The following is a 23,790-nucleotide window of genomic DNA, read 5'->3' as shown; positions in this document are numbered from 1 at the left end:
AAATAACAAATATTGATCCTTTAACCTCTTTGAAATCTGCTGCATATGACATTTAAAATGTTTCTGCAGTGAACCATTACCATACCTAACAATATATATTTTAAAGTTTTTGTCATGATATTAATGGTCATATTGAGTACTAACTGATTCTAGAAAAAAGGATTTATCTACCTTCCTGTACATGATTTCTGGTTTGAGTCTGTTATCAGTTTTCCACAGTGAACCATGACCACGCAAAGCAGCAGATTTTGAAGTCTCCAAAAGGATGATGAGGTCCCACAATGATGATTCCATCAGGACTGTGACAGTGCCACTAAGCTGAAAATACCACATAAAGATCAGCTTTGGACTACACAGTGCTCAGGACAATTTTGAGGTGGCTAGCTGAGATGATCCAACTTCACAGATTACTCTAGCCAGGACCTGAGACAAGCCCTGCATTTTCCCATTACTTGAGACTGTATAACGAATGATACAGCTACCTCTCCCAGGACTTGACAATTAAGCCAAAATTTTCTTTTCAGTATCTCCAAAAGATACCTGTCACCCCAAGACAGCAGGAAGTAAATTTAAGAATATGATACCCATATTCCCAAGAGGCGGGGGTGGGTGGACTCTGGTCATTCAACAGGGTTATGGACATTTATCATTGTTTAGGGGGGTTGGTAATAAGTTATTAATAGGAATGGTCAGGAAAAAAGTTGAACAAAGGAGATTAGATTCAGAGTTTCTTGTTGGAAAAAAACAAAAAAGCAGATACAGATTATGATTGGATAGGGTAGATTATTGAATCTACTCTGAAAAGAAAAAAGGAGGATTATTGAATCTATTTTCAAAGCAAAACAGCAACTACTAGTTTTACATATTTTACATTGGTTTGGATTTTTTGTATACTGATACAAAATTGAGACTCCTTTTGTTATAACATACTGTGCATTCATTTCAAATCCTGTTTAAGGTATGGTACCTATGCACCACATTTAATAATGTAATGCAGATTTCCAGCCCTTGGAAGTTATTATTCCAACTATTTAGGATAATAAGGAAATGCTGGCTAGCAAATAGTCACTTACTACAATTGAACTTGTAGTCATATTTGGCATGTTTTCAAGGTCAAACAGATAGATCTTAGATAGACAGGTCGCCTTCAAACAATTCAGAGATCTACAGAATATGGCATTTAAGATGTTTTAATAGCATAGATTCTTTTTTTATGACATGAGACATGTCTGCTCCTGGCAACAGCAATCTACTTCAGACATGGTGGGCATCAAAGAAACTCCATGCGGAGTTTACTTTTCTTTGTGGCAAAGTTAGACACTGGGCAAGAAAGGGCTCATGCCTTGACTGTTGACAGTATGCTGTCCAAATTGGACAAGCAGGACACAAAAGAAAGGACTGCTAAGCTCTGACAAGGTGAGACAGCCCTTTAGAATATGCTGCTGCACAGAAACATCTGCCAGATATGCTAGCCTGTAGGCTAAAGATGGATGCCCCAAACTTGCAAAGAATTTTGGGTTATTGTCCAGGCAGCCAGCTCTTTCTGTCATTTCTCACATTTTTTGTAAGTCATTTGCTTACATTTCCTGCTTACTCAGGTAATACTATTTCCTTCTTGGGTCTCTGATGTAGTTGAAGACTTTATAGTTATAAATTTTTCTTGTTACCAGATTCAGAAAAGAAGTTCACTGAAGTGGTATAAAATGTATAAGGTTGATCCACGGGACTAAGTAAGCTTGGGCTTGTTTCTGGCCAGCCTTCCTCTGCCCAGCTCAGAAACACCTGAGGCCTAGAGACTGCTCACAGGGCAAATCCTATCCCAGAGGGTTCCAGCCCACCCAGAGACTGCCAAGGCCCCAGTACCAATCCTGACTCCATCCATGGGAAGAGGAGAGATATCACAGTATTGGACCTATTTGCACCCACCAGAAGGGAATGTTGGTCCCGTACCCACCAGGAGAATAAGAGACTCCCTCTACACCCACTGGATGAAGGAATGGGTAGAAGACAATATAAAAACACATTTAATAACAGAAAAACCAATATGTCACGACTGGAGTCTAGGAACTCTACACCAGCATGACCTGAACATCACAACGCATATGTAGCAGAAGAGAATAACCTTAAAAACATCTTGATGAAAATGACAGAGGGCAACAAAGAGGATATGAGAATATTCCTTAAAGAAATGAAAGATAAAAACCAAAAATAATAATAATAAAAGCAATATACAGCAAGCCAAAAGCCAACAACAACATAAATGGAGAGAAACTCAATGCAATTCCTCTAAAATCAGGGACATGACAAGGCTGTCCACTCTCTCCATATCTCTTCAATATTGCCCTTAAAGTTCTACCTAGAGCAATAAGACAACAAAAGGAGATCAAGGGGATACAAATTGGAAAGGAAGAAGTTAAACTTTCACTATTTGCAGATGATATGATAGTCTACATAAGTGACCCAAAAAAATCTACCAGGGAACTCCTACAGCTAATAAACACCTACAGCAAAGTGGCAGGATACAAGATTAACTCACAAAAATCAGTAGCCCTGCTATATACAGACAATAAATGGGCTGAGAAAGAAATCAGAGAAATGTCACCCTTTACCATTACCACAAACAACATAAAATATCTTGGGGTAATAACACTAACCAAAAAGGTGAAAGACCTGTATCATAAGAATTTTGAGTCTTTAAAGAAAGAAATTTAAAAAGATACCAGAAAATGGAAGGATCTCCCATGTTCTTAGGTAGGTAGGATCAACATATTAAAAATGGCAATCTTGCGAAAAGCATTCTACAGATTCAATGCAATCCCCTTCAAAATCCTAGCACAATTCTTCACAGAACTTAACAGAAAAATTCTCAACTTTATATGGAAACAAAAGACCCAGGATAGCCAAAATAACCCTGTATAATAAAAGAATTTCCGGAGGCATCACCAACCCTGGCTTCAAGCTCTATTACGGAGCAATAGTCCTAAAACCAGCTTGCTATTGGCACAAAAATAGACAGGTAAACCAATCGAACTGAAAATCCTGATATTAACCCATATACCTACGAACATCTGATTTTTGACAACCAAGCTAAATTTATACGATGGAATAAAGAGAGCATCTTCAACAAATGGTGCTGGCATAACTGGATGCTGGCATGTAGAAGACTGCAGATAGATCCATATTTATCGCCATGCACAAAACTTAAGTCCAAATGGATCAAAGACCTCAACATAAATCCAGCCACACTGAACTTCTTAGAAGAGAAAGTAGGTGGTACCCTGGAACAAATTGGTACAGGAGACTGCTTCCTGAACATAAAACCAGCAGCACAAACATTGAGATCGACAAATAATAAATGGGACCTCCTGAAACAGAGAAGCTTCTGTAAGGCAAACGACACAGTCAGCAAGACAAAATGGCAGCCCAAGGAGTGGGAAAAGATAGTCACCAACCCCACATCTGACAGAGAGCTGATTTTCAAAATATACAAAGAACTCAAGAAACTAGTCTCAAAACACTAACTAATCCAATTAAAAAGTGAGGTACAGAACTAAATAGAGAATTCTCAATGGAGGAATCTCTAATGGCTGAAAGACACCAGAAGGTGTTCAACATCCTTATCCATCAGGGAAATGCAAATACAAACAACTCTGAGATACCATCTTACTCCTATCAGAATGGCCAAAATCAAAAACACCAATGACAGTTTATGCTGGGGAGGATGTGAAGAAAGGGGAACAATTCTCCACTGCTGGTGGGAGTGCAAACTGGTACAGCCACTTTGGAAAACAGTTTGGCAGTTTCTCAAGAAAATGGGAATCAGTTTACCTCAAGATCCAGCAATTCCTCTCTTGGGCATATACCCAAAGAATGCAAATTCATACAACAAGGGCATATGTCCAATTATGTTCATAGTAGCATTATATGTAATAACCAGAACCTGGAAGCAACCAAGATGACCCTCAACTGAGGAATGAATGGAGAAAATATCATACATTTACACAATGGAGTACTACTCAGTGGAAAAAAACAATGGCATCTTGAAATTCCCAGGCAATTGGATGGAACTAGAAGAAACAATCCTGAGGTAACCCCGTCACAAAAAGACAAAATGTACTCACTCTTATATGGATTTTAGATCTAGAGCAAAAAAGTAGCAGCCTACAATCCACACTGCCAGAGAAGCTAGGAAAGAAGGAGGACCCTAAGAAAGACGCAAATGGTCCCTTGAAGAAGGGGAAAGGGACAGGATCTCCTAAGATAATGTGGATGATGGGGGGAGGGGAAAGGGAGTGAGAAGAAAGAGAAGGGGAGGGGAGAGGAGGACATGAGAGAGCAGGAAGATGGAGTCAGGGGAGGAATGGAGGAGAGCAAGAAAAGGGATATCATCATAGAGGGAGCCATTATAGGTTTAAAGAGAATTCTGACACTATGGAAATGTCCAGAGATCTAAAAGGTCAACCCCAACTAATAATCTAAGCAATAGTAGAGAGGCTACCTTAAAAGCCCTTCTCGGATAATGAGATTGATGATTACCTTATATTCCATCCTAGAGCCATCATCCAGTAGCTGATAGAAGCAGACGCAGACACTCACAACTAAACACTGAGCTGAACTCTGGAATCCAGTTGCAGAGAGGGAGGAGTGATGAGCAAAGGGGTCAAGACCAGGCTGGAGAAACCCACAGAAACAGCTGACCTGAACAAGGGGGATCTCCTGGACCCCAGACTGATAGCTAGGAAACCCACAAAGGACTGTTCCAGACCCCCTGAAGAAGGAAGTCAGTTTGGAGGTCTGGACAATCTATGTGGCGACTGGTAGTGGATCAGTATTTACCTCTAGTCCACAATTAAATTTGGGAGCCCTCTCCTCATAGGGGGATACTCTCGCAGCCTAGACACACTGGGGAGGATCTAGGCCCTGCTCCAAATGATATGACAGACTTTTAAGATCCCCCAAGGAAGGCTTCACCCTCCCTGAGGAGCAGCAAAGGGGTTAGGATAAGAGGGTTGTTTGGGGGCAAGGGAGGAGGGGAGGGAGAGGGAACTGAGACTGACATGTAAAAGAAACTTGTTTCTAATTTAAATTTAAAGAAGAAAAAAATGTATAAGGTTGAGAGACATAAGAAGATAGTTTTGGTAATTCAAGTTAGAATAGAAAGTGAATTAGGTACAACCTTTTGGACTCACCAAGATAGGATAGATAGTATTTTCTCTGAATCGGTCAACTGATAGTGGAACAGACAATTGTTGATATATTTATTGCCTGTATATATTGTATATAGTTATCGTACTTATTGTATATAGTTTTTCTTCTTAAATTAGTTAACACCTTCTTTCTATTTTTAGGCATAAAATGGAAAATGTGCTGCTATGTTGTTTATACTCTAACAAATAAAGCTGGCCTGAAGATCAGAGAGTGGGGCTAGCCACTATTTAACCATAGAGGTCTGGAGGTCTGTACAATTAAACAGGAAATGATATGGCTAGGCAGAGAGAGAAATATAAGGCAGGAGGAGACAGAACTCTTTTCAGCTGAGGAATTAGCAAGGTAAGAGTTGGCTGTAGCTTATCTTTTCTCTCTTTGATCTTCTAGCATTTGCCCCTATATCTGGCTGCTCATTTTTATTAGTAAGACCAATTAGAAGTGTAAGCCAATAAACCCTTTCCTCCCCAAGTTGCCTTAGTCATGGTGTTTCATCATAGCAACAGAAACCCTAACTAAGACACATACAGAAGGACATTAATAGAAAACATGAACAGAAAAAATGGGAAAAGTAGCTTATAGTACATTCACAATTGACTAATCTCACAGTGAAAATTATATGAATAGAATATATGAATAAGGAAAAATATAAACATAAAAAATAAAAATGCATACATGTATATGATAACATTAAAACATAATGTTGGGTGACAATGGGAATTTATAATATTTTATCAAGTTCAAAAACAGGCTAAACTGAATCTATTATTTAGATGGAACCAAAAAACATTAACTCGCCTCTAAAAAGAGAATGTACTATGTTTGCGTATACTAACTCTTTATTGAATTTATTTTAAGGTAGGAGCTTTTAAAGCTCAGCCAAGCCTCAATGTGCTATGCAGCCAAGAGAACCTTAAACTCCTAACCCAACTTCCTTCACATCCCACATGCTAGGAATACAGGGATGCACCACCAAGCTCACCTTTGTCTAATTTTCATGTTATTCAAACAGTTCTTTCAGAAGACATAAATTGTAACTTACCTGCAAAAACACTGTGGGAGTTCTCCTTGGCCATATAAAGGAAACAGAAATGGAGTGTTGCCATACCGCCCAAGACAGCGAAGAAAGGTTTTGGTAGCTTTGAGACCATCGACAGTACTACTTGTTGTCTCCGGTGTCATTGCAATTGAATGCAGGACAAAATATTGTAGATTGGGGGTTAATTTTTGAGTTTTTAAATATTCAGAAAATGTAGTTTCCTCATATGCTGTGAAAAGAGGAAAATTATCAATTAAAATAAAATTTAATTTCTATTTTTAAAAAAATCCCACATTAATAGCCAAGTCTGTTAAAGGCTAAAAACAAGATACAAGTGATCCTTATTAGTACAAATTTTGGACATGTACTATTGGTCTTAAGAACAAAATATGGAAACAACCTCATTATCCTAAATAAATTGATGAAATAGTTTTTAAGCTTTAAATGATGAATCTTTGTTTAGTATTTTATTGATATGAAAATCCAGGAAGACATTAAACAACTCAATGAATTAGGATGGATGTCAATACCTCAATTCATTAGCATTTAGACTATATAATAATGTCAACACATATCTGAAAATATTAAGATAAAATGCAATGAACTGATAAAATGCATTAGTAAAAATGTCACTTTTGTTATATTTTGCATTTTACTTTGGTTAAATATGTACTTTGCATTCAAACCTAGAATAAAAAAAACTTTTACTGAAAAATAATGAAACTAGTTTCTTTGTGGATGATGGAAGCCAACATACCAACAGTCACACTTCAATAATAAGGAATACCTACAAAACTAATCCTTTCATTATGTAAGAGAAAACAAGCAAAGGTATTACTAGTAGGAAGAAACAATCCTGTGTCAAAGGCCATTACTTCAGGGAAATAAGCTAGGTTAGTAAAAGTGATAGAAACTAACTGACTGACAGTCTCTAAGTTTTGGCACTGGAAAGGACAACTTTATTGAGGCTTTAATAGCAAGAATTGGGTTTTCAGGATTCTATCAAAACAAATCATGATGTAATTCTCATTGAATTTTATATATAAACGATCAAAATAAAATTTAATTTTGGACAATTTTCCAACCCAATGTAGTTAAAAAGCAGCTGACATTAAAACAATAAATCAATTTTCAACAAGCTGAAATAACTGTCCTTAAGATTAAAAGGTTTAAAGCTAAGATTGGAAACCACAGCTTCTCTAAATCTAGAGGTTTCCACTATATATTACATAGCATTTATGTCAATCAAACCAAATACTTCAAGTAAAAGCAGTCCTGAAAAGTGACATCCATACACATTTATAATTATTATTATCATCATTATTATTATTATTGACAAAATAAAGATGAAATAACAAAAAGAATGTCATATATCAACAATCAATTAATAGGGTATATCTTATGAACCAGGTCTTATGTTCAATTCCTACAGCCATACACACATAAATCAAATAATCAGTTAACCATATTATTTTATTTAAAAAGAATAAAAATGATAGGCTGCCATAACATTCTGGCAATGTTGAAAACATCTGTATTATAGTCAATAGAAACACATGGAAACCAAGCACTTGAAATATGACTAGCATGACTGAGGGAATGAACTTTTCAGGATTTGAATGAATTTAAATAGTACCATGTTGCTATGGCTAACTTACTGGATACAGTTGAGTTAGAATGCATTTAAGAATAATTAGTTGTTTACCAAATTGAGGAAGCAGATTAAAATTAAAATCACACATAATTAGCAAACAATATTGGAAAGCAATACCTTTGTATTCATCAGGATGTTCTTCATATTCCATACAAAATGTTAGAAATTTCATAAGCATTCGTTTTTCTACCATAGTAAGTCGTTTGCTATTGAAGACATCCGCTCTCGAACAGGGAACCTGAAAAGTATTTGAAAGTGAAGATGATTTTAGAATGCTTCCTAATGACACAGTATTCCAGATTATACTTTTCATTCCTTTCTCATTACAAGGTCATCATTTCCATTCCATTCTGGCTCCTTCATGTCACCTTCCATCAGTTCTAACAGCATCTCTGTTAACTACAGAGCTAATTAATTTGAGAGCTCTGTTACTTAATTTTGTCAAGTTGTTCTTCATACCATTAAAAGGCCAATGACATGTCACCCCTAATAGGGAACAAATGACAAATGAAATATAGTACTGCTGCCTGAAACTAGCATTTCCTCAACATTAAAATCAACCTAGGGGATAAATGTTCAAAAATATAACATAATGAAGCAAATTTTGTATTTATATTTATAAACAACCGTGCAAAGTTGGAAGTCACTGCCTTACTAGAAAAATGGTAATTGTCCTTTCTTATTCTTCTAAATGAGTAATAGTAACTTTACTCACACAGCTGAACAGCACAGTACCTGTTCCACAATTCCTTCTCGAAATGCAAGAATCCTTGTAACATTTTTAAACTCTGCATATCGACTAACGTTCGATTTGATTAGAAGATCAATTAGTAATCCCCGAGAATAGAGAAGCTGTAGGCAGAAAGCGTTTGAGAAGATACGATCAAAGGCAAAATAATGGAAAATGGTAATCACCACACGCATACACACACACACACACACACACACACACACACACACACACACACACACACACACACACACAAGTCTGTTAGAATTTAAGTTTTATATACATTTTAAAATCCAAAACTAATTCATTAAATGTTCACAGTTCATTACCAAAAAACTGTATAGTTTAAAAAGTTTTTTCGTAACTTGTTCTGGCAGTAAAATCTCAGCTCCTAAATGGTTCTTCTACTCTTGTCTGGATGATGTATGAGCATTCATGAGTTTCATTACAGAAATGTTAATGGGTTTAGTTATGAAATCTCTTCCAGGTCTGCTAAGAATCTTACACTGCACACAGTATATTAACATATCCACTGTATTTCCTTCTGAAATATCCTTGTCATCTGAGTGATATGACACCTCAGGATCTGAAGATACAAAATTTTGAACTAGAAATACAGCCAGTTGGTTATAAGAAGAGATGAGTATAGTGGACCACCCCATGCCATCAGTGTAGACAAACCAACCAAAATCAAGCAAAATAACCTCAAATAGATTTATGATAAATTTCCATAAAAGAGTCAAATTCTAAGCCCCTCAAAAGTTTATATGTTATCTGACCTTTTCAAGAAGTGAACAATTTTACTATTGATATTTCTATGAAGGACTGACTTAATCTTTCAGCATACATCATAACTAATACCAGAAAGAAAAATACAACTTTAAACAGTATTATTTTCTAGCATGTTTGAAATTCAACCATATGTATAAATATTATACCTGGCTATTTCCTATGATCATGGTACTTATAATTTGTAACTCAATACATAAAAAGATAAAAGCTTTATCTATACTAACTGGAGAAAATTAAATAAAATGTTTGACTATACAAAAATATGGCAGCTCAAAATTTTGATCTCATTCATAATTTGAGCAACCAAGAAGATGATCTGCTAATTAATATTAATTATGGGCAATTTTGTAAACTATCATAGTACTTTAGTCTTGTGCTAACCAAAGTTAGTGTCTCAATTTTAGAAATTCATCCAAATACTCTGACTAAATAATTATGCCATGTTATTTAATTACCTCATTCCTAACACTATAAAGCTGATACACATTATTTTGAAAATGACAAGTCTTAACTCTATAGAATAAATGTTGTTTTTCATTTGTTTAAAAAATAATTATTTCTGATGTAATACTCCATGAAGAGGCATAATTTTAAAAATATTAATACAGACCAAAAATTCATTCTTAAGTCAAATAAAGCTTAAAACAAGTGAGTTTCAGTTTTTACAGAAGAATAAAAACAAATATTAAATAAGTGATCTACCATAGCAATTTCACATTGATGAGAGAAGAAAAAAGGTGCAATTACACTAAAATAATCAGAAGCATTTTAAACATTTTTTTTGTCTATTTGGCACATTGGCTCAATAATTGAAGTATATAAGCTTACTTAGAATCTCTTTTAGTTGAAAAAAACTTTTATGTTGATTGTTCTCTAATATTCTGAGTAGTACAGTATTTTATGTAGGGAAATATTCATATTTCCACACTCTAAGTTCAAAGTGAACAGGGGAATGGACATACGGATTTCATCAGCAAAATGTAAGGTTGTCCCTTCCCTTTCTCTATCACACCCTTTACGGCAAGTTTGACTAGAAATTTTACTATTATTCTCAACAAAAGTAACCTTGTTCCTTATGAACCCAATGCAGTATTGAAGCCTCCCAAGATCCAGCAACGTCATCAGAAATTACAATGAGCTAACATTAGAGTTAATTATGGAAGCACCAGCAAAGACAAAAGAATTCTTCACATCCTTTGCCACCGGTAGAAAGGTATGCTCCAATGTCCTCAAACCTGACCACATGATTTTTAAAAATGCATTTGTTTATTTGGAACACTTATATTGAGATCAATTTCATAAGGACTAAAAACACTTTTATAAAATTTATTGCCAAGAATGAGATTTGAACACAAATTCAATAGAATTTTTCTTCTGATGAAATTCATAGTGCCCACAAATTAGAATATTAGGATGAGCTACTTGCCCTTTACAATAGCATTCTTTGTGTACAAAAATATTTAGAATAGTTTAAAAGTGCAGCAAATATATTCATACTAACATTCTAGTGCACTTTTAACCTATGCTTAAAACAGCTATTTTGTAACTGAATTATAAAATTGTGTTCACAATCTTTATATAAAACAAGCACTTTTCAATTCAGAAACTAAAATGAAGAAAAGTGCACTTAGAGATCCAGATGCTACTTTCAATATTGTTGTTCTATGCTAAGATGTATAAAATTGGTACTTACTTTTGATACTAAATCAACATTAAATCGTCTTCCTTCTTTTATAATCTGTGAGTAAGTAATTCTATTTTTCTTTGGTGGCTCTGTGTTGTCTTGTACTTTAGGCACATTTTCACTTGTCTCTTCTTCTGAAGGTTTATCATCGCTATGATTTTCTTTTTCTCCTGCTGCTTCAGCATCATTTACTTCTAGTGAACTCTCTGGATCACTGTTCTGAGTGTGATCTGCTGGTGTTTCACAGCTCTGGGTGCTTAATGACTCATCTGCAGTAGGCAGGCAAGCAGGCTCTGCAGGCTCTATGGAGTGCACGGCTGTCACAGAAGCATGATTTTTCTGCAGTGCACCAGCTTCTTCAACATCTTTGTGCAAATCCTGACTAATAAGAAATTATGATAATAATCAGGATCATGCTTCTGATATTTCTATCCTGCTACAATTTACTTACTGCGTTAAACTTTTCATGGCAAGTGTGATTCCTCTATCCTTGTGTCTTAAGTTCAGGGCATGTATTGTTAAAGTTTCAATATGAAATTTGAAATTTAAGATATAGAAGAGATCATGAACATGAAACATTTTTGAGAATTTAAGGCAGAATTTAGGACAAGGGAATCTTACTTTAAAAGCAAACCAGCACAGTGTAATTATCAAAATTAACAAAGAGCTATAAACCCAACATCATTACAGATTAACACTCCAAATGTATTTCTCTTCTCTAGTCGTATACTTTCCAGGGATAATAGGACCTACCACCAAGTCTGGTCTAAAACTAAACACATTCCATGTAAAGCAGCCAACATTGTACCTGGGGTAGAACAAATGCTCAATAATGGTAACTGTCAGAGGATTAATAGTGAGGCTCTTTGGATTTGGTAGTGTGACAGACATACCTTCAGTCAAGAGGGGAAAATGTGTCATATCACTTTTCCTATTATTTTGTGGTACCTACCGGGTCTTTTCACGTGTTTCCTATTTACTACTGATATTTATTACTCCACTAAAAGCTTCATTTCCAAGGTTATTACTAGAGAGAGCATTCTTAGTAGATTGTTATCTTGATACAACAGACTCATATTTGGCTTGCCTACATTGTGAATTTCTGTTCCAGAAAATCCACTCTTCTTGTTCAATATCTGGTCCCAATTCCTTGTATTTAATGTCTGTTAACTGAGCATATGCTAACTGAATGTTTAAGAGCTAATGGTAGCCGAGCTATGGTGGTGCATGCCTTTAATCCCAGCACTCGGGAGGCAGAGGCAGGTAGATCTCTCTGAGTTTGAGACCAGCTTGGGCTACAAGAGCTAGTTCCAGGACAGCCTCCAAAGCCACAGAGAAACCCTGTCTCTGAAACCACCCTCAAAAAAAGAGCTAACGGTGGCCCTTCTACTATCAAGCCTAAACCCTACCTCCTGAAAAATCTTACTCTTTATGCCTCTCAAACAAGTATCTTCCCTCTTTGAAAATATTATCATTTCATTTAAACTGCTTTCACACCCAACTAATCATCTTGAGTCCCCGTATTTTGCCCCTTATCATGTTTTGTTATATGGGCTATTCTTCTCACCCCTCATAATATCAAAATGACTCTGGTTCCAAATATAATCACATATTAACAGTCTATGTAGGTAGAAAATTTTAAATTTCAAAAACAATCAGACTTATTCTGAGCTATAAAACATGGATGCAGTTTATCTTGCATGTATTTATCAATACCTTTGTACTTGCCCTTTGGTTTTGTAGTACAGATTGAACATGCCTAAGCTACATCCTCAAATATTAAATGTTACCACATCCATAACCTTCTGAGCATCATGTTAGTAACCAAAAGATTTTAAACCTTGCAAGAATTTGGACGAAGGATACTCAGTAAAGTTTATGTCAATATTCTAAAATTAAAAAAGAAGACAATCCGGACGGGCATCTGTTTCCAAGTGCAGTGATCTGAATGAGAAATATTCCCCATAGCCTTAGGCATTCAAATACTTGGTCCATAGGTGGTGTTGCAGTCTGGGAAGTTTGGGAGGGGTGGCCTTACTGGAAGAAGTCCATCATTGAGGATAGATTTTGAGAGTTTAATCTCCCAGTCTACTCCTTTTGCTCCCTCTGCTGCATGTTTATGGATCAAGAGATGGGCTCTCAACACCCTGCTCCACCCACCAAGACACTGTTTGTTACCACTCTTTCTTGCCATGACAGACTCCTTTTTACACTCCCTTTCTTGTGTAAATTGCCTTGGTCATGGTATTTTATCAAAACAGTGAAAAAAGCAAGTACTACCTTGGTTCCAGAGAGTGAGCTATTGTGAACAAACATGGTAGACTGTGGGACTCTGGACTAATAAAACAGTTGAATGCTATTAAGCAGAACTTATTGAACATCCTAGCTGGAGACTGAAAGGCAGTAATGCTGACAGCAATGTGGACTGTAGAGGTTCACCTAAGGAGGTTTCAGAAAGAAACATCTTTAGCAAAAGGCTAGAGACCACTCATGCCATAATTTGACGAAGAAGGAGGCTGCTTTCTGTCTTTAACCTTAGAACATACCTGAGGCTAAATTTAAAAATGATGAACTAATTTCTTTGGCAGAGATTTCAAGGTACCCTAATAATGATGGTCACACGGTGATTAGCAGTTAATCTTATACATGTCTACAATTTAAAAAAGAGGAAATAGGGCAGAAATAAAAACAAAATCTGTAGCTTAGAAAACAGGAACACAAGGGAGCCATGTTGAACACGAGGCTTATGCTGAAGGAAATGAGATCAGGGAAAGGTGATTAAGGAGAGGCCTCCTGCTTGATCCTGGAATAACTCTAATGTTGTCCTCAGAACAAGACCCCTGGAAACTAAGCCTCCAGCTTGTAAAGGATCCAATGGAGTTTCTGCTCCTATGAAGCAACAAGAAAAGCTGCTGCAAATGGCTTTCAGGGGGCCAAATTCCATCCCAAGCTGGCAGCTTTAGAAATATCATCTGGGCAGTGTTGGCTTGAGAGCTATGAAGGATTTAAGAGTAAAGGAGTCGTGGACTCTTTCTCTGTGGTTTTAGAAAGCTACAGGCCAGGCAACAGTGAATAAGGGAGTCCCTACATGATGAACCTAGGAGGGCAAGACATGGTAAGTGCTCATTGTGTGAAGCTGTGAAAGTGAAACCTGGACCCGCAGTGGAGACCCCATGATGGTGGAAATGCCAGAGCCGTGTTGTGATCCAGTATTTCCTCACTATGGCCCTTCTTCCCTTTGGAATGTTAATGTGCATTCAGTGCCAATATATGTTAGATATGTGTAAGTTGTTTTTGATTTTACAGGCGGTTAATTAGGAGATGGCCTAGAAACTCAGAAAAGACACTTTGTGCTTTTAAATAGTGTTACAACTATAAAAGAATAGGAGACTTAGGAATGAAAGGTGGCAATTTAAATTAGATATTACCCCTGCCATAGTCTCTCAGCCTAGACACATGGAGGAGGGCCTAGGCCCTGCTCCAAATGATATGGCAGACTTTGAAGGTCCACCATGGAAAGCCTCACCCTCCCTGGGGAGAAGAAAGGGAATGGGATAAGGGGTTAGTGGGGTGAGGGCAGGGGAGGAGGGGAGAAGGGGAGGGAGGGAACTGGGATTGACATGTAAAACAAGCTTGTTTCTAATTTAAATAAAAAGAAATAGAAAAAAATTACCCCTGCCATGGTCTCAGGAATTCAAATACTTGCTCCACAGTTGGTAGTACAATGTGGCAAGTTTAGGAGGTATGGTCTTCCTAGAGGAATTATGTCATTGAGGGTGGAGTTTGAAATCTTAAGGTCTCATCCTGCCTAGTTCATTCTCTCTGCTTTATATCATGTGACATGTCAGTTACTTTTCTGTTTCTGTGGTAACACACCATGACCAAGGCAACTTACAGAAGAAAGTTAATTTGGGCTAACATTCCCAGAGGGATAAAAATCTCTCATAGTGGGAAAGCATGCCAGTAAGTATCCTGCTCTAACCAACATGTTTACTTACTGGGAATCCAATACCCTCATAAAGATATTCACGAAGGCAAACACCTACATACATAAAGTAAATAATTAAAAAAAAGAAAAATATAGGAGAAAACTCAATTTAGCTTAGTAGGGAGGTAGGGTTGAGAGGGTGTATATGGTAGGTGGTGAAGAAAGTGAACATGATCAAAATACACTGTATGGAATTATCAAAGAATAAAAATGTTATTTAAAAACCTATTATAGGTATCTTATGCTTAATAAACTATGTATGAAATGACATATGTAGGCAAAAGTCGATTTCCTTCCCATTTCTTTTTGAGATTATATTATTACATCATTTTCACTCCCCTTTACTCCTTAGAAACCCTTCCATATACCTACCTTGCTCTTTCAAATTCATGTCACAAACTACACCATTAAATTCTCACCAACCCTGAACAAGGGAGAGCACATCCACCCCAGATGCTGTCTGGGAGGCCAGTACAAGACTAATCCAGACCCCTGAACATGGATGTCAATAAGGAGGCCTCTGCACTCCAAGGAGCCTCTGGTGGTGGATTAGTATTTTTCCCTGGCACAAGAAGGGACTTTGAGAGCCCATCCCACATGAAGGGTTACACTCTGGCCCTGGACACATGGGGAAGGGCCCAGGACCAGCACAGGAAGATTTAGTGGACTTTTCAGAGCCCCGTTGAGGGCCCTACCCTGCCTGGGAGTGGTGGGTGGATGGGGTGGGGGGTAAGTTGGGGGTGGGGGAGGAGGGATGGGGGTGAGAGGAGGGAGAGGGAGAAGGGACTTACATGTGAAACAAGCTTGTTCCCTAACTAGAACTAATAAATTAAAAAAAAAAAACAGATCCACAAATGAAAAAAAAATTCTCACCAACATATCTACCTAAACATGAGCTGAGCAAGGAAAACAATAGACATGTTAATCATATTTTGATATAAAAATGCTCATCTGTAGAAAGTAGAAAAAGTTAAGCCAAGAGATTTATAAATTTGAAACTCTGTGTACAGTAGAAATAAAAGACTAGAATGATAGTCACAGGTTAAGAAATTAAACACCAGCATGCAGGACAGCCAGGTAGCATCTACACAAACCACACCCACACTTTCTGTTTCCCCTAGACCCAATCCTTCTGGTTCTTCCTAATGCTGCAACAAAGTACCAGCTTCAGTCTCCCTTCCACCCTTCCCATACTGCCTGTACACCCCACAGACTATCCCCTCCTCACCTCCTTCTTAGCAGTTATCACTGTATCCTAGTCCCCAGCTCAAGTGGACTCTACTTGCCCAACCAGAAGCCATGCATGCTAGAAAACCAGGCAGGGTGCCCATGGATCTTCTCCAATCTGCTACACCAGAACCAATCCCTCAGACCTGTCCCTACAGCTATAACAGAACATTAGCTTCAGACTCTCTTCTCTCATCTCCTGTGGATCCCATAGTCTATCCCCTCCTAAACTCCTTTGCCCCCACTTGTCACTATATCCAACTCAAGTGGAGACCTACTGCTCAGACTCAGGCTCAGGTCTTCCCTGCCAGAAAAACAGGCAGGCCACCCACAGAACTTCTCCATTCTCTATATTCCCCTAGGACCACCACCACCACCCCACCACCCCCACCCCCACACACACATCACGAGTCCTGCAACAGATCACAAGCTGTGATGTCCCTTCCCTCCTGCCTATTTCTCCTGTGGATCCCACAGACAAACCCTCTTGACCTCCCTATGGACATACCAGCCAACAGGACAGTAAAATAGGCAACACACAGCCATCACACTGTGACTATCTAGACAGAAAATAGAAACCAAGGAACAAAACACTCACCCACCAAGACAAACTCAGAAATTAGTAACTAAACCTATAATCACCTTATGCCAGCCAGCATAAGAACATAATAACAGCCAGGAGACTATGTCCCCACTAGAGTCCCGCTATCATACCACAGCAGGCCCAGAATATCCCAACATAGCTGAACCACAAGAAAAAGACCTTAAAACCAACTATATGAAGCAGACAGAGGTCCTCAAAGAGGAAACAAATAAACCCATTAAAGAAAGACAATAAAAAAAAAAACAAGCAGTTGAAGGAAATGGATAAAACTTGTCACAAAGACCTAAAAACGAAAATAGAAGAAAATACAAACTGAAGGAATTCTGGAAATGAAAAATTTAGGAGTTCTAACAGTAACTACAGAGACAAGCTTCACCAACAGAATACAAGAGATGGGAGAGAGAATCTCAGGCATTTAAGACAGGATAGAAGAAATGGATACATCTTATCAAAAATAAATTCTAAATCTAAAAAATTCCTGACACACAGCATCCTAGAAATTTGGAAATCCATGAAAAAAAAAAAACAAAAAACTAAGACTGATAGAAATAGAGGAAGAAAAATGATCCCAGCTCAAAGGCCCAGAAAATATTTTCAACAAAATCATAGAACCTAAAGAAGGAGGTGCCTAGAGAAGTACAAGAAGCTTACAGAACACTAAATTGACTGAACCAGAAAAGAAAGTTCCCTCAACACATAATAATCAAAACACTAAACACAGAGAACCAAGAAAGAATATTAAAAGCACCAAGAGAAAAGGAGCAAGTAACATATAAAAGAATATTCAAAAAGAAGGAGACTGGAAAAGCCAGAGGGGTCTGGACAGATGTGCTGCAGGCATACTCTAAGAGACCATAATGCCTAGCGACACTACTATACCAAGCAAAACTTGCAATTACCATAAATTGGGGAACATAAGATATTCCACGATAAGAATCAAGTTTAAACAATGTCTATATAGAAATCCAGCCCTACAGAAGGTGCTAAGAGGAAAACTCAAACCAAAGGAGATTATCTAAACTCATAAAAACATAGGAAATAAGTAATCTCACATCAGCAAAACCAAGGAAGGGAAGTGTACACTTTGGTCATTGGTATCTCTCAATATCAACTGTCTCAATTCCCCAATGAGAAAGATGTGAAAACAGGATCTATCCTCCTGCTGCATCCAAGAAACACATCTCAACCTTAAAGAAAGGCATTACCTCAGGGTAGACAGTTGAAAAAGGATATCCCAAGCAAGTGGACCTAAAAAGCTAGCTGGAGTAGCCACTTTAATAACTAACAAAATAGACTATGAACCAAATCTATTCAAAACAGATGGGGATGAACAATATATCCTTTGCAAAGGAAAAATCCACCAAGATGACATTTCAATTCTTAACATCTATGCCCCAAAGACAAAGGGCATCTAACTTTGTAAAAGAAATACTGCTATATCTTAAATCATATATTGACTCTTACACATTGATGGTTGGAGACTTCAATACCCCACTCTCACTAATGAAGGGGTCATCCAGACAAAAACTAAACAGAAAAATACTGGCACTTAAAGACATTATAAGCCAAATACACCTAACAGATATTTACAGAACATTTCATGAGAACACAGAGGAATATACCTTCTTCTCGGTAACCCGGTTCTTTCTCCAAAATTGACCACATAATTGGTCATAAAGTAAGCCTCAAGAGATTTTAAAAAAATGAAAATGGCTCCCTGCGTCCTGTCAGATCTCCACAGAGTAAAGCTGGATTTCAACAAAAACAGAAACAACAGAAAGTTCACAAAGTCATGAAAACTGAACAACACTCTATTGAATGGAAAATGGGTCAAGACCAAAATAAAGACAGAAATTAAAGACTTTCTAGAATTCAATGAAAATGAACACACAACATACCCAAACTTATGGGACACAAATCAGTGCTAAGAGGAATGTTCCTAGCATTAAGTGCCTATTTGAAAAAATTGGGGAGATCTCATATTAGCAACTTAACATACCAGGAAGCTATAGAACCACAAGAAGTAATCATATATACAAGAGGGGCAGACAACAAGAAATAATCAAACAGGGGCTGGAATCAATAAAATGGAAACAAAGAGAATACAAAGAATGAATGAATCAAAGAGTTGGTTCTTTGAGAAAATCCACAAGATAGACACTTGTCTAAACTAACTAAAAGGCAGAGAGAAAATATCCAAGTTAACCATATGAGAAACAAAAAGGGTGGCTTAACAACAGACACCAAGAAAATCCAGAGAATAAAACACAGAGAGTCAAATATAAGGTATAGATCAAACCTTAAGTTTGTTCAACTGCCTGTAGGTCAAAAGGAAAAACTCAAAACTTGTACCTACATTGTCTAATATGATGGGAACTCTGGCCATACCATTACAACTAACATTAAAAACAAAAAGTCAGGCCTAGAAACTTGGCTTAGCAGTTCAGAATGTTTGCTGCTTGTCTTATTTTAATTTCTATTTGTATAATAAAACACTGACCAATGCCAACTTGGAAAGTTATTTGGTTTACAGGTTCCAGTCGATGGCAGGAAGTCAAAACAAGAACTCAAGAAACTGGAGGTAGGAATTGAAACAGAGATCTTAAAGAAACTGAATTATGTTATTGTAAGTTATTACTGGATTATTTCCTCTGGCTACCTTAGCTACCTTTCTTAACTTGCTCTGGACCACCTGCATGAGGACTGCACTGCCCACAGTGAGCTGGGTCCTTCTACACCAAATTAGAATTAAGAAATTGCCCCACAGACATGCCCATAAGCCAAGCTGCAGTCAATTTCTCAATGTTGAGGTGACTCTGGTTTTTGCCAAGCAATGAAAACAAACCAGCACACTGCTCTCTCAGAAAAAAAAAAAAAAACACACACACACACAAAAAACAGGGTTCCAATGCCATGCTGAGGAACTTAAAACTGCCTTTAATTTTAACCCCAGAGGCACATACCAAAACATACATATGCACGAATAAAGATTAAAAGTTAAATCCTTTAAAAGTTATGATATAAAATGTGATTTGTATCTTTTCCACAGTAATATTCACATGTCTGTATTTGCTTTCATTCCAAAAATTAAAAAAACTTAAGATGACGACTTTCAGCAAAAGTTACATGCCTAAAGTTTAGACTAAGAAATGACAGAGTAATTAATTATACTACACAGACAAGATAGAATATGGCAACTTCTTTTATTATAGACCGTGATGAGAACAGCATGAAAATTGAGCATAACAACTGATTTACTCAGTAGCTATCTCGTATATTAAGTAAAAAGAAGTTTTATGTAGTAAACGAAATCCATTATCCAATGCTGGACAACCTGAAAGCTAAAAGTCAAAACATTTCATTACAGTTGTAATCAAAGGGTAAGTAACTCTAAGGCTTTAGGGAATGTGTAAGGAAATCCTTTTTTAGAATTTGTCCTACTTTGACAAACTACTAAATTTCAGTGTTCTCAACATCACAAGTTGGTGAAGTTCCTAGCTGAACAAGAAATATAAGCATAAAAACATACTAACCAAAGAAATTTTGGAGTTCTTCCAAGTATTAGGCTCATATCTAAAAAAGTGATGAAGGCACTAGAAACTCCTAAATCACCAAATAATTACTGTGTAACCAAATTCTTTTAAGCAAAAGGGTGACATTTCCATGAATTTAAAACCTTACATTGTGGTTTGTATATGAGCAGCATTTTCATAAAAGATATTCCTCTGCCAAAGAAAATTTAAGAATAACAGTTCAATTTTAGTAACATAAATGTATTTGAAAACCATGAAAATGTATCTGCCAGATATTTAATTGTAAGCCCTCAAAAGAAGCTCTTAATTATAAAAAAAACATTCACTATCAAATAGGTAGTAAATTAAGACAAATATCACTTATACTTCCAATCTGAATCTCAAAGGCCATTATAGATGGGTTGCACTTTTTACAACAATTTATCATAACTAAAAATGTTGACTGCTTTGTATAAATGCACCTTTAAAAAAACTAACTGTCAAGATCTGTAGCTTAAAGAACTTAGATGTCACTCATCAATTAGTAGTAATAACCAAGGAGTACTTCTAAATGAATTTGCCATATTAATACTTTGTAATCCTTTATGTGGGTTAAAAATATACCCTACCAACCAGCTGGTTACTTTATTTAGCACTGGTGTTTGCTGTTGTAGAATCTTAGTATAATTATGCAAAGATGTTTTGCATTTATATATGTTGTGGAATAGTTGTTTACCTATGTAAAGATGTGTTACATATGTTTGTTGTGGAATATTTATTTAATTATGAATAGATGTGTTGCAATTGTTTATTATGTAAAGATGTACTGCTGTTTAACTTGCCTGCCTAATGCACCTGCTTGGTCTAATAAAAAGCTGAATAGCCAATACTGAGGGAGCCAATACTGAGGGAGGAAGTATAGGCAGAACTTTTGGGAAGGGAGAGTAAGTAGGGGGAAGAGTTTAGGCTCTAGAGAACGAAAAGGAGGCAGGGAGACACCAGGGGCCAGCCAGCCAGAGAAGAAGGAAACAGGAAAATAGGACATACAGAATGAAAGAAAAGCCAAAATGTAGATGAATAGGAACAGGTTAAATTAAGTTAAGACAGCTAATGGGACAAGCCTAATCTTAAGGCCAAGCTTTCATAACTAATAAGTCTCTGTGTCTTTATTTGGGAAGCTTGTTAGCAGCCTAAAGAAAATACCAACTACAGTTCACTATTTTCATCATTTGCACATTTTCTTCCCCAATATAGCATGTTGTGGAAATTGTGATCTTTTAATTGATATATGCACTTTGTTCTAAGGCCATTCATTTTTGATTTGCATATTATGTTATACTGCTTTCCAGGTGTTTATTCCTAAAACTAAGTAAATATTCCATGACTACTCTAAAGAATTACAGAAATCAGACTACCTGAACCTGTTCCATAAAATAGTATTAATCTTGACTTTCTGCAATATAATATATTGTAGAAATTTCTCTAGTTGTCACCAACTTAAATGCTTTTACACATTATAAATAAAGCTGAATTATCAACCTTTCATCACATTTCCCTAGAACAAATCTTCATAAGGTTAGCAGCAGGTAACACTGGTTCCCTACTCAACCAAAACAGCATTTTCCTTAATATGAGATACACTTTGTTTATGACAATTTATTGGGCAGAAGGTACCAAAGTTTTATTTTGTAACTTGATTTCCTTTTTGGTGTGATGGATTTAAAAATGTGTAATGTACTTAAGTTTTAAACCAAACAGTTAAGGTAGAATCCTCTAAAGGTCTTGGTAAAGACTTTCTATAATAAGTTATAATATAAATGTATTTTATTTATATGAATAAAATATAAATGAATATATAAATAAAATATAATTATAAATCTATTATCGTCCATTTTCTTTCCCATATGAAGATTTTAGGTGTGTGTGAGAACTTTTGTGGAATCATGACAACCATCTAGCTGGTAACCATGGATAGAAAGCTAAAAGTGCGCCTTTAGTACTCCTTAGTACTCTAACACGCAAACAAGCCACAAATCCTGTCAACCTACTTGATACACTACTGTCTGTCTACTTGTTCCAACACCTATTAATTGGCACGCTTTCACAGCCTGAAACAAACTTGCTGTACACAATAATAAACAACTACCTCTATACTCAAAATATTGGACTAATGCCACAGCTAATACTGTTCAAGAAGTTTACTGTTTATGTTTTGGAGTTCCAAATGAAGAAGTCAGATTTCAGATTTCTATCACAATAAAATCTTCATTTTTGATATCGTATTAATCCACTAAAAAGTTGGTCCATTTTAATTGAAGAAGCATATTTTCATTCTTGTTTAACCTTATATCAACAATGGGGAAATATTATTCATTAATATTCAAAAATATAGAAAAACAAGTATGTTCTTGGCATAATTTAGAACAATAAAATGTCTTTTTCCTAGGCTCAGTGAGTAAAGGTATTTACCACCAATTCTGACAACTTGAGCTTGATTCCAGGAACCACATGGCAGAAAGGAGAAGTGACTCCAGCAAGTTTTTCTCTGATTTCCACACACACACATGCATGTGTGCATACACTTACAAAAACAGACATACACAGACAAAATTAATTTAAAAATTACTTTCTTGCTAAAGAAAAAACAGGAATATGAAATTAGCATGCAAATTTTTTTGTCTAAGAATTATTTGCATTTGTGTGACCAAGTGGGAATAATTAATGCTGCGTGTGAGTGATAGTTATGAGGCTTTCTGTAGCAGGGCAGGGGCTTTGCAGTGAGACCAAGACTTTTCCTGGGTGCATGAACTAGCTTTTTGGAGTCCATACCCTATGGTGGGATACCTTGCTCAGCCTTGATACAGGGGGAGGGGCTTGGTCCTGCCTGGGCTTGGTATGCCAGACTTTTGTTGACTCCCCATGGGAGGCCTTATCCCCTCTGAAGAGTTGATGAGGGGTAGTGAAGGGGAGGAGGTAGGGAGGCCAGTAGAAGGGGAAGGAGTGGGAACCGGGGTTGGCATGTAAAATGGGAAAAAATTAATTAAGAAAAAGAAAGGTGAAGGGACTGAAGAAATGGTTCAGTAGTTAAGAGGAAAGTCTGCTCTTATAGAGGACCCAGGTTCCTCTCCTAGCAACCATGATCAGGCCACTCTTGACACTCTAGCTCCAGGATCTGACATCTCTGGTCTCTGGGGACACCAGCACTCACATGCACATACCCATGTGTTCCATGTTCCAATGAGGAAGCAGTTTTGTGAAGTTTAATAGTAGCAGAAGAAAAACAGTCATAAGCCAAGGCAAGTTTGAAATGTGTCGGTGGAGAGCTGGAGGGCTCAGAAGTCAGCACTTGCTGTAC

General features: G+C 36.8%; 1 protein-coding gene across 3 annotated transcripts in view; it reads right to left on the bottom strand.

Moving 5' to 3' along the window:
- The window catches only part of Chm (CHM Rab escort protein), a 167,026-nt gene that overhangs the window by 79,531 nt on the left and 63,705 nt on the right, over nt 1–23,790 (bottom strand). For all 3 annotated transcript variants that reach the window (XM_027433011.2, XM_027433010.2, XM_035449785.1), the window contains 4 exons: nt 11,114–11,486; nt 8,634–8,750; nt 8,016–8,136; nt 6,248–6,473 (listed from right to left, as the gene is read on the bottom strand). In XM_027433011.2, the coding sequence (XP_027288812.1) occupies nt 6,248–6,473; nt 8,016–8,136; nt 8,634–8,750; nt 11,114–11,486 (837 nt within the window). The remainder of the gene's footprint in view (nt 1–6,247; nt 6,474–8,015; nt 8,137–8,633; nt 8,751–11,113; nt 11,487–23,790) is intronic.

Source organism: Cricetulus griseus, chromosome X, assembly GCF_003668045.3.
Source record: "Cricetulus griseus strain 17A/GY chromosome X, alternate assembly CriGri-PICRH-1.0, whole genome shotgun sequence".
Lineage (NCBI taxonomy): Eukaryota > Metazoa > Chordata > Mammalia > Rodentia > Cricetidae > Cricetulus > Cricetulus griseus.
The sequence above is the reverse complement of the archived record's forward strand: the minus strand, read 5'-3'. Positions and strand labels throughout refer to the sequence as shown.